The 12,638-nt window shown below is 41.4% G+C and overlaps 1 protein-coding gene across 1 annotated transcript; it reads right to left on the reverse strand.

Annotated features, from left to right (window-relative positions):
• Window positions 1-1,856: 1,856 nt before the first annotated feature.
• On the reverse strand, window positions 1,857-3,435 carry clrn3 (clarin 3). The gene is made up of 3 exons (XM_076092730.1): window positions 3,204-3,435; window positions 2,281-2,466; window positions 1,857-2,134 (listed from the first exon to the last, which is right to left on the reverse strand). The coding sequence occupies exons 1-3, from the start codon at window positions 3,433-3,435 to the stop codon at window positions 1,857-1,859; spliced, it is 696 nt and encodes a 231-aa protein (XP_075948845.1).
• Window positions 3,436-12,638: the final 9,203 nt, after the last annotated feature.

A 12,638-nucleotide genomic window follows, 5' to 3' on the forward strand; every position in this document is an offset into this window, starting at 1 on the left:
CATGTTTTAGAAATTTGTTCTATTTTGTTCTGTCAGATTGGGTCAATGATGACTTTCAAAGGGTGAAGAATAAAATAAGAGGGTCTCTAATGGCTAACAGTTCTGTGCTTTGTTGTGAAGAGCTTATCAATTTCACAGCAGGCGATTTTGCACTGAAACAGGCTTTGACGTGGCCTCCTCTGGAGAATACAACCTGCCCCGGCTTCACACTGAGTCCCGGTCACATGCAGCTGAAGGGTTACATCAGGCTGCAACATAAATATTTTGGCAAGAGTAATTCGTTGACAGGTGGGAAAATAAATGTTAAAATTTTTGATATTGATCGCTTTAACTCAATCTCCTAAAAAAAACAGATGTGTAAGACTAATTAATAAAACTAGACTTTGAATAAGCAGATGGTTCTCCTAACCTGAAAAAAATAACATTTGCACCTCAGAAGGCATGCTGGATTATCAACTCTGCCTGAAATGCTTTTGATTCATTGTAGAAAGCACGCATCCTCAGAAATTGAATACATATTCACACTGAGGACCACAAAGCAGATTGCTGCATCCTTCCACAGGTCCCTTGAAGTGTGAGACTTGAAGGAAGAGTGGTTCTTTTGAAGGCAGGTAGAAGGCGTTGCGGGGCTGAGAGGTGCTGGAAAGGGCATGTCCAAACAGACTTTAGGCCCTGAGTGATGGGACACGGGAAACGGTAAGAGGACACTTCGCCCCTGCTCGCATGTCAACACAGTCATGTGAATCACAGCTGTGAGAGCGTCTGAAGATGCAGGAGACAATAGACGCCGACTCTCAGCAAGATCTATCTCAGCTTCTACAGATTCAGCAAGCTTTGTCAGCATTGCTTGTTTTTTCTGTAGTTGTTTTTTTTTCTTTTGAAATGACTGGAGTTTAAAGGGCTCAAGTTAAGCACTGCTTCTATCATGAGGCATGAATTAATGAAGGTAAGTAAAGTAGTCAATTCATTCCATAAATTCAGAGGGTATACTCGCCCAGGAGACAGGCTACTTCTGCAGTTTCCAGGAGATACAAGTATGTGGGAAGATTGTAGATCAACTAATTATTTGGTTAAAAATATATCCACATATTTAAGTCAGCTCAGCTCCCTATTCTTCTTTCTTTACTTAGACCCTTTGACAGAAACGACCCATGATTAAAAAAAAGACAAACAAAAGAAAATCCGCTAAATCATTTTCTCTTGTAGCCTACTCGTGTTTCAGGGAAGAGGGGGTTGACTTGACATTTGCTAGGAGACGTCTTTTTACATTTATGTCTCCTCAGAGATAGAGGGCAGCAAAGATCAAATAATCCCCATTATGCCTTCTCACACTTCACTCCTCAACCTCTCTCACCCGTATTTATTTTTAACCTTTATTTAATCTTCCCTAAAAATTGGACTCATTCATTAACTACAAATGGTTTGCACTTGTTTCATTCTTTCAGTAAACCTGGAACATTAATTGACAAAAATACAAATAGAAGTTGGCTGTAATGTTTTTGAAAAAATCTTCCTCTAATCAGAATAGAATAGGGGGTTTACTGCAAAGTAAGTTATTCAGTTGTAAGGAATTTGCCTTGGTGTTTGGTGCATGCAATAAACAATAAAAATAATATATAATACACATAAGGAAATAAAAATACAAAGACAAAAGAAGGGGAACAACCTCATCTTAATTGTATATTTACATTCACTTATTTTATTAAAACTGTTGTTTCAGTTCCATAACACACACACATTTTATTATTTGGTTTATGTTGATTTCTGTTTGTACTTCTCTATTAAATCAAGTTATTCCAGAAAGTTATGATGAGCAATTTATCAATGTCACTGAAAACCTACTCCATTGCAGGCCACTAATACATCATTATCTCCTTGGGTGCGTCCTCTGTAGGCCTCTGCTGTTCCTGCCTATGTGTGTAGGCTGCGTGGTCATACAAGTAGATCAACGCAATAGCGAAGAGAGAGAGCCCTGTGTAAAGGAGGACCAGGTAGTATCCTAGCTTCATCTCTGAAGTTTTGTTCCTCGTGTCTGCTATATTATCGCCGGCGAAGCTCTGTACCAAATCCTCTGCCATGCTGGTCATGGTGAGGTTCACCGCAAATAAAATGAGGACCACAACGGACAAACATGCTGCAGGAAAAAGAGAGAAAACTGAAATGACAACCAGCACTTAAAAATCTTCATTGGTGCAATGCCAAATATATGCTGATTTGTTTCTGGCAATTCCACTTCTATCACTCCCAGATGCTCAGTGCTCTAACGTTTATCTCACTTACCGCTGAGCGAGCTGCAGACGTAGATGCCGATCGGCCCCATGTAGGTCTCATAAGGGTTGCTGACACTGTTGTAGAGGGAGATAAGGATGCTGCAGCCGGAAAACAGCAGACACAGGGCCAACAGGCACAAAACCAAACCGTGCAGCACGACATTGGTAACTCCTGTTCCTACCAACTGAGGAATCACTACACACACACAGACACACACAGTATAAAAATATTATGGTTATATACTGTAGGAGTTTACATGAATTATACGACAGACTGTGTGAGCAGGCTTTGCTATCAAGAATATTTGAAGATGTTATCCAATTGTTACAATAATGTAAATTCTGGAAATGACGTGCTGTATTTTTGTATAGTGACAGTAATTAAGGGTCAGCTCACCCAAAATAAAAAAAACACCACATTTACTCGTTTACCCACCGTTTGTGATATTGCGATACTTGCGAGAGTAGAAATAGTACCTATACACAACGATTGAAGGTGTGTTCTTTTGATTATCCAGAGTAACAGCATATAGATATATACATTAACTGAATTGTTTATGATAAAATGAACAAATCATACACCATACATTTTGATTAGTTTATCTTCAAAATGAACAGGGACTACAATTCAAGTGTAAACCCAATAAATGCAACAACAAATTAGTCAACACAGGAATAGGATTACAGTATAGCATATTAACACACGGCTCCATTGTCATTAATACCCAATCCAGCTATTTGAGTCAGTATCGGCCCTATATCGGTATTGGTGCTGCCCTACTGCAAAGACATACTGCTGTTGGTATTATTTCAATTTAAGTGCTGTTTGTTTGTCGGCAGGAATCTCAGAGACGGGGAAAACCAGGGAAATAAAACCCAAAACTATCAACATGGCTATAGATTCTCGAGGTATATAAGAGAGAAAATATCTACCTTCAAAATTGTTCTGACCTCCAAACAAGGGGCAAAAGAATCTGTTCACATTCCCAACAAAAGCGTTCAAAGTGACCACAGCAGATCCATTGGTGAAGATACTTCCACTACTTGTGCACTCCATGGTCGTCCTAGCCCATGTTGTTGACATGCAGTACCCCAGCACCCCAACAGAACAGGCAGTAACCAGCGCACTGCCCATGAAATGCAGAATCTTCTTATGGGATGGCATTATCGCTGTATTCCAGTTGCGCTAGTTAAATCTAAATCCCAGCGTCTCTTCTCTAAAGCTCAGATGAAGCCTCAGAAGCAGATTAGGACCCTCTGATCCTCTAAAGATTCTGTGTATGAGTTACCTTCCTGGGTGGAGTGGACTGCTGGTCATAAAATCTCTAGATTATGGTATTGACCTTTGGTTTGAAAGGAAAACACAGAGCTGGTTGTCATGGTAGGACACCAGTATAATAACTGTGTCTTGTCTGTTTCCTGAATGTACTTAGAGGGTTGTGAAATACTTTCTGAGGGGACAGTGGATACAAAATTAAAACTGAACAAAGCAGCTTCAGGACATGTAAAAGACGCTCATTAAGGAGACACACTTAGTTCCAGTTGTTCAGTATCTACACACGAACCTGCCGTGTACTTTGAGGAAACCACGTTCACAGTCCTTGATTAAAAGTCTTAAGTCTTGAAATTGTAGGGTCATAAAACATAACGCGGATTAATTATTTACCTGTCTGACTAAAAAAATTGTTACTGGAAGAGGGGTGAGCATCCGGTCACATGTACGTATGCGTCATCAATGATGCACTGAAGCTGTGACGACAAGAGACGTGAGAATGTTTGGCTTATTGAGGCAATAATATCATAAATAAAGAGATTAAAATACAGAGGAAACTGACCTCTGACCTCTATAATCGTGTCATTTTACACTGTAAGCCACCTGGTTGGTGCCATTGATTTATGGCAGAACATTTAAAAAGAGAACACTCTTTGTGAGTATATAAAGCTTCAGGACTTCCTGGTTCATGGTCATCATAGAGAACCTCTTTATGCGTTTGCAGAATATTTCTACCATTCCCCTTACATCTGAGTGTAATTACAATTTTTTAATTCATCAAAAGGTATTAAGTTGTCTCATACATGTTTGTAATACAGATTTAGATGTCCTTACTTATCAAACTCATTTGGTTGAAATTACATCTTCCTCAAAATCCTACAGAAAATGTTTAAAATGTATATATGTATAACACGACACATGTATACCTACATACATTATGTGCATTACATTCCAATTAACTATGTAAGTCTTATATAAAACTCATTATAATGCACTCGGCAACTCATTCAAATCATAAATATCAGTGTGTTTTATTTCAACAGGAATTAAATTTAAAAAAAAAGCTTCAAGCCCACAACGAAGCACACATGTTGTAGTAAAATAAGCGGCCAGACTGTGGCTCCCTTTCCTCGCCCAACCGGTGGAGGAGGACCCGTGTGCTCGCTGACAGCCAGTTGTGTTATGTTGGAGTAAACACAAACTCCTCCTCCCCGGTGACAGGCGGCAACACTGAAGCGTCGCCTCGCCTTTTCCAACACAATTTGCGCTCGGGACTTATTCTCGGTGCCATCAAGGTGAGTGATACGATTACTTTGTGTCGTCAAGCCGTCTTTTGCGTCTCATTCGGCGGCACCTTTTCCTGTCGTTTTTTCAGTCACACAAAACGCCGTGTTACCTGTCCGTTACGCACAGCAGCGCGCGGTTGATTTTTCACACGAGCCGTCCATTTCAGGTGCGCGTTCAGCTTTATAATGTGGCAGTGAATGCATTCCTACGAACCGGCGGTGTTTATGGTGTGATTACATACTGGGAGCTCTCTGTTTGACACCCTGCAGCGACTTCAGTCAAACCGGTGTGTCAATGTGGGTTAATGGAACACGCGTTTGGAGTTTGTGACCTCAAGTCATGGTCTTTTTCTTTCCTCTTGTGTATGTTCTTGTGCATTGTCTTTTGGATTCTTCGCAATGAAGATGAACAATCTTGTTTTTGAGGAATCTTGTGGGTCTATGTGGGCTGCAGTTGAGCCAGTTTCAACACGTCGGTGATCAGAGGCTATTGGTACTTCATATCATGCTAATTCACGTCATGGATGGATCTGCTAAGACTTGTAGGAGGACTCTTCGAGGTTTTTGAGTTATGTCTTTAGATGTTGACTTTTTGTAGGCTAAATGTGGAGTTGGCTGCACAGATTTTAATTTCGAAGTGGTTTGTGACTCAATAGTCATTGGACACGCAGGATATTAATCTCCACGGGGAAGGTCTCTCCCCTGGGGAGGTCAGAGGTCACGGTCAGCAACACATCAGCATCCTTGGAGCAGATTGTAACAGGGTGCCAGTTAAAGAGAAGGGGACATGAACCGAGTCTGACATTTGTCTTATCAGACCATGGAAATGAAAAGTTAAATGAACCAAGACACCATCAAGATTGTGCTCCACTGACCATTAACAAGAGAACTTTGGGACTTTGATATATTCCTGAAAAGACTTTCGTCATAATGAAATGATATTTTTACATACTTTTATCATGTTTTTAGCATTTGGTGCTTATAGGACCTGTATGGACAGATTTGCTGTAACTGTATTTTGGGCCATAACATGACAGCATGGCTGGACAATAAGCTGAGTTCATCAATGTCAGAGAGACGCTGCTAAATTACTTCTAATAAATCGTGTAGTCTATCTGACAGGGACAGGTACTGCAGACCGAGCAAGGCCGCCTCTGGGATCAACGGAAGAGAAAAAGATGGCAAATTTGAACGTGGGAAGTTTAACTGTTGTCCCTCGTGACGATAAGAAATGTCTCTCTCAAACAAGGGGTTGCGAGATCAGCCCCTCGCCGTCCATGTCGATGAACTGCGTCACAGGTTTCTGTGACTTCCAGTTTTTGCTCGACAATGATCAATTCTGCTGCTTTCCGTTAATAAGGCAACATTCTCAGAGACACCTGACTTCCATGTCATCAAAAACTCAAACCGAACATGCCGAACATGCCCAAGTGAGCACAGGCCGCCCTCTTAAAACACACGGAGGTTTTATTCAGTGGAACCAGCCACCAGACTTTAGCTGACAATCAACTACAGACCTTTTCACAGCCTCTGTTGCTAGGGCAACAGCTTTGGTCCAAGTTTACTTCATGTCAGCTATTGATAAACATAAACCCATTGAGAACGTTTACGTTGTCGAGTTTAAAAAGGTCTATATTTACACATTTTTTAAAGAGAGATGCATCATTAAACTAGTGATTTAGTTTCATATTCATGCCATTCACCTTGATTTTAACTGTCTTTAGGGACAAACACAAACGGGTCTGTCTTGCCTGTGAGATTTCAGTGTGCATACCATTTCAATTATACAGTATAGGCCTCGGGAAGAATGGTAATTGTTGTGGCAGAAGCTAATGAGGATGCATTGAAATAAACAAATAGTCAAGCCGAGACAAATGAGACTGTGTAAAGACGCAGGAAGGAATAACATTAAACTGCTGAGTGCTGTCGGCAGATTGATTCGGCTTTCATCTCTTTACAATTCATATTCGACTCCAGTTAAATTGTACTCTCTTTGTGGGCTCTCAGGAGTCGGAATATCAAATGCGTATCATGTGCAGTGATGTATTTCCCTGGGACGAGGTAGGTTCTGTGCACTGTGTCTAGGTCTCTAAATGAAATGGTGCGAAAACTCAACAGGATTGTAATTGCAGTAGCTATTTTCAACCTGCATTTATTTGCCGTTTAACACACTGCCAAGATGTTCTCCTCTATTTTTCAGCTATATATAGAGCTGTAAGAAGGCCTGTTGCAATGCTTGTGAAGTCCATGTTATTTGAATGTGGGTGCATTGTGCGAAACGAACAGATGTGGTGATTAATGAAATCCACAGCGAGTTGGAGAGGAGCGAGTTGCGCATATACCTGGGGTTTCTAACAGCTTGCTGGGTATCAACCTCAAATTGCCAGCCCCGGAGTAAATCCCGCAGCTCGCCCACCCTCTATCTACGCGCCACCTCTCTTTAAGTCTTGGAAACACTCCGATTCTAACTTGGAGGTGCACTTTCCTCCTCAAATAGGCAGAGAAGGAACTAATTGGTATAAAGTCACGACAATTAGGGATGAGCCCGGTCTGGCCCAGAACGTGTCGGATATTTGCCGGCAGAAATGGTTTCAGCACGCCTCGCAGAGGGGCTCATGCTTTATGCATTAAGTAGTAGTCATACGATCGTACTTTTAATACAAACAGCATCTGCATCCAACCTGTTATTTTTCTGCCTGTCTTAGTAGAAGCTTGTTAGAGCACATTAAGCTGCAGCATGTTGCAATCGTGGGCTTGTTTGTGCTTGCGGCTAGTTCTAGAGAATGCAAACCCTGCAGTCATCCTTTCGTATTTGGCATCATGCTTAAATTATTTAGTAATGATAAAACATACCCATGCAGAGTGAGGAGAATTTAACCCACACTTAACCAGGCGAAGCAAAGTAATGATTAATGGGAGGGGATGTTGGGGCCGGTTGAAAAGCTTGTGAGAGATGTGACGTTGTAGTTTACCAGAAACAACGAACTATGATTGGAAATGGTGCCAGAATAGCAACAGTGACGGGAAAAACCAAGGAAAGCAGAAACGGAGCATGTGTGCAGGGTATTGCTTCCTGTTTGGAGGATAGGATCCGGAAAGCCCCACAGCCTCATGGAGAGCTGGGACCTCACTGACACTAAGAAGGTGTGTCTCTGTCGGAGGAGGCCCTATTAAACACTTTGTCTTTCTATGGCTGTTCAAACAGCTACCTGCAGCCCACGCACATCTGATCTGTGGCCGGCACTGCTGCTGCTGCTGGCTGCTGGGGAAGGCAGAGTGAGACACCGCTTAGGCTTTGTGATTGATACATGTACAAACTCAAGCTGTGCGTATTTGTTTTTGTTTACCATCGGCTGCGTTTAAAACTTGGCTGGGCCACTGCAGCACTGAAACAGCTGCACTGAGATCAAGGTTTCTCCCTTTTCCGATGCGTCAGAACTCACCCACCATCTGCTCAAAGGAGGCATTGTAAGTTGCTCTGAGATAACAGTGAGGCCGAGCACATGAGACCCAAAAGAGAGATCATCTTTTGAGGAGGTGCTAAATTAAACCCATCTGTCTTCCCAAAAATAGTGCAACAAACCATTCAAAACCGTTCTGTACTGACGAGGAGTCAACTAGAGCTGCAACAATTAGTCCATTAATTGATTAGTCGATTAAAAGAACTGTAATCTTAAACTATTTTGATGATTGATTAAAATCACTTTTCAAAATAAAAGGCCAAACATTTGATGACTCCAGGTCTGATGTGAGGATTTGCACTGACAGAACAACACATTTGACTGCAATATTTGAATTGGAAACGGAGTATTTTCTGTTGTACTCATTGTTTGACACTGTGGTAAAATTAAATCCAGAGGATGACGAGGAAAGGAAATGCTTGTGACCATGTTATGGCCTCAGCGTGGCCCTGGATTGTGAACAGATCGGTCAGAGAGAGATTTCCATCTCCACCTGTTTCACCAGAGGCCTAAAGAGGGGAAAGTGTCCAGTATTTTGCAAATGCAGAACCAGAGGGAAGTCAGGACAATTAAACACAACTAAGGGCAACAGACATATGTCTTAAGCATCTTGTAAACCCTCAGATTTATCGTAGGACCCCTCAGGGGGATCCTGAACCCCAGGTTGAGAACCACTAGGTCAAGCCCTTCTGGTTTGAATAAGAGAATATGGCCCAGGGAAGTACTGCATGATGTCACTCCACCACAGCTGCCCAGTAGTAATGTGGGTGTATTCTCGCCTCCAGGCAACACATAGTTTCTCTATTGTATTCTGTCAGTTGCTACATGAGCGAATTATAAAGTACACCACAAAGCTCTTAAAAGACGCGCTTTGGGAGATTGAGCTGGTGACCTTGCAGTTGTTTTAGGAGTCTCCGAGGGGAAGAAAAACATTGTTGAAAACATTTAAGATGTATGTTTTTGTCTGCTTGTAGAAATGGCAAAAAAAAAAAAAGGCAGCAGCCTGCCAAAAGTTATTTGTTGTAATCACACAGTCACATAATCCCTTAACATCAGCTGCTGGTGGGGGGCAGCACATTGACAGATGTGATTTTAACTTGATAACTCTTATTCAATTGAGCTCAGACTTTCTTTTAAAAAAAAAAAAAATGTTTTCAGGCCACAATATGGCAACCTAACCTAATTTGGTGACCTGCTCAGGGAAAGCAGGGTGGAGCCCAGAAGAGATTAAGTCCCTGCGCTATGTGGCCTGATTTCAACTGAACTGAAAGCAAACATCTCCAGCTCTCGCTCAAAACATATCTCAGTCCACTTTACTTTATCTGAATGAACAACTTGGAAAAACAAATATTAGGTTTTCTGTGGAAAACAAAGGGCGTCCCACAGGCTGAGAACATGCTTACTATCAGCCAGGAAGAACAGAATATTCAGCTATTGCGGATTTTCCTTGAATGCAGTTTGTTTGATCCTGAATTTGAGACGCAGTCATCTTATATGCACATAAGAAGTCCCACCCACACATTCTTAGATAGCTTGATGTTTATGATAGTGTCTCTGGGGTTAAAAGATGATGCAAACAGCGTGAAGCTGAGGCTTTCTGTTGTACATGTGTTCATGCATGGAATCGCTGATGTTTCTTAATAGTCTTTTTGTTTATTTTGTTGTTTAATGTCCCTCTAAAATGTCCCCCTCAAACAAAGAATAAAGAGGGATTATCTCCCCTCATTTCTGAAGCACCATAAACTATAAAGCTCAGCTGGGGATGCATCAAGGCCCCACACAGTCTTGTGACTTATGTTATCAGTCTCTGCATGTAATGTCAGAGGTTTCTTTTGTGCAATATATCAGCACATGCAATCATTTTTCTCTTGCACCTCCATAAGATGCTACGACGAGCAGCTGCAGCTTTGGCTCGTGTTTTTGCTGAAACGTCGGTGTCGGGTCACTGTTCTTTTCTCAATCAAGTACAGTTGGATTGTAACATATTTTGGGCGATGTTTTAGAGTTTACAGGCTCTTAAGGAACTGGCATCCAATCATACATGAGATTAAAAAAAGAGGGTGTGACTAGATGAGACAGAAAGAGTGAAGTAAAGAGGAAATAATGGTTTGGCTGTATCACTACAGAGTTTGTTGACATGGAGGAGTACAGTGCCTAATGAATAATGGATGCTTACTAAAGCAGCCCATTTCGTATTCATTCTTTCAAGGCTGCACAGGGAGTTGTGTGTGTGTGATCATCATGTCAGCCCTTCTATATTTTCATTGTGTTTTCGGTAACGTGACGCAGCTTGAAGGCACTGGAGTAACTCCAATAAACACACGAGCACAATGGGCTTATTCAAAACGACGGCTTATTTTATGTGATCGTTGTGTCAAATAGATTCAGAGCAACAGTTTTAACGCACCGCACAGAGAAGAGTAGTCAGTTCTAACTCCTATTTTATTCATTCAAAGTCTTATCTGCTCCGAGGTTCCTTCTTAACATCAGTATTCCCGAGGCTTGTAATAATTAAAAGTGTGCTGATCGAATCGCAAAGGCCTGCAGTGACGGGGACAAGCATTAATTTAATGTTTGAGTTATCACTTTTTGTGTTGCGCTGAAAAGGATGTGGCGTGGCGAGCGAGTTAAGATCTATTTAAATGTCTTATAGCACCTTTTAACTTCTGACTCTTTGGTGGAGCTCCATAGTGTTGAGGCCTTTTTTTTGACTGTGATGAATGTGTCCTAAATGAGTGTAGTTAGATGCGGCGGTGAGTCGGGTGTTAGCTGACACGCCCTGCATGCTGATAGGCTTGTACGGCTCAGGCCAGCACCAGAGAAAGCGTTAATATATAGGATAATTATCGGAGCTGTCCTGGGTGATATAAATGACCAAGGTTAAAGGCAGCCGGGGTCATGCAGCATGTTGGAATGAAATGAGGGCATGGACCTTGAACATGCCTCATCTTATTGAATTCCTGTCGGTGTTTAAGGATGTAGCTTCAGCTGCGGTTATGTGATGGTTTCTGCCTCTGTGTGGCGAAAGAGAGATGATATGGTTTAAGATAAAACAAAACAAAAACACCAAGAGACGGAAGGACATGATTGCAAGCCCACAGTGATGCAAGCCGTGTCAACTATTAGATAGTAGTTATTTAGCTTCCTCAGATTTCTGACAGGCAGCTGATTAAAAAGAATTAATATGATGAAGAAAGATATTGGATAGTAGAGCTCAGCAGATCCGAGCCAAGTCTGGTTTTGATATGAGAGAGAAATCTGATGATGATAATAGCCCCAATATTAGTTTTTATTAGCCACATTAACTTTAGGGATGTTTGTTTGTTGTCAGTTATCCAATTCTAATGTTGACAATGTCACATCTTTATGCATGAAGACTTTAATTGGCTGGCATTACGCATTCAGTTTGTAGAGGGTAGATTTTTTACATCTGCTGTAATGACACTGTCTGATTAATAGTGAGTTACATTTTTATAAAACTGATCAAAGATGCTCCAGATGTCAACTCTCCAATGAAATCCTCATATCTCATCACTGAAAAGTGCTTCGCATTTGATTAACGTCGTTATGCTCCCCAAACAAATTACACGGCCGCTTCTGCCTTGTTTATGGTGTCGTCACGTAAGATGTTTTCCATCAGAAAATACATCACCCATAGTTAGCACTAATCATTTTGAGTAGATAATAAGCCTGGTCCTCTTGGGGAGATTCAATTGACTCATCCAATGTAAGAAAACAAATGCCACACTATGACTTTGTCACACTGACCGTCAGCTCTGTGGATGTAATCTATTAGTTCTGTTTGGTGTTACGTATGAAAAAAAAGTCTACTCCACATATATGCTTTCTTTGTTTGTTTACAAAACTAGAAAACTAAGCGATGCTGCAGCATTTGGTCATGCAATATGTTCTCCCACTGGGAAAGCACGCTGTTGACAATCGCACTCATCCAAACCCTGCCAAAGCCTTTTTCTGTGCTCAGCCAGAGACGATGCCAGATCCACACCATTCACTTACAATGATGGGATATGTGTTTATCATGATTAGCGTCTGCTTTGATGCCAGCACAGATTCAACCACGAGGAGCTGTTTGGTGTTTTCACAGAAGTGAGGAATAGTAATTGGATGACAATGCCATATATGTAGGGTTTGTTTTCAGCTTTCATTAGCCCCCCAAGAAAGTGTTAATTGAGTGTTAAAAAGTGAAATTTGTGTGTAGTTTTATAATTCTCGTGTTTCTTAGAGGTTCCATAATCATCAGCTCATATGCATTGTCCTTTTCATTGACTTGTGGTAAGCGAGACATTGCTTACTGTAAATGATGGTGGTCCATAACATCATGGTCATC

This window comes from Anarhichas minor, unplaced genomic scaffold, assembly GCF_050575085.1.
Source record: "Anarhichas minor isolate MPS153535 unplaced genomic scaffold, ASM5057508v1 ptg000017l, whole genome shotgun sequence".
NCBI lineage: Eukaryota > Metazoa > Chordata > Actinopteri > Perciformes > Anarhichadidae > Anarhichas > Anarhichas minor.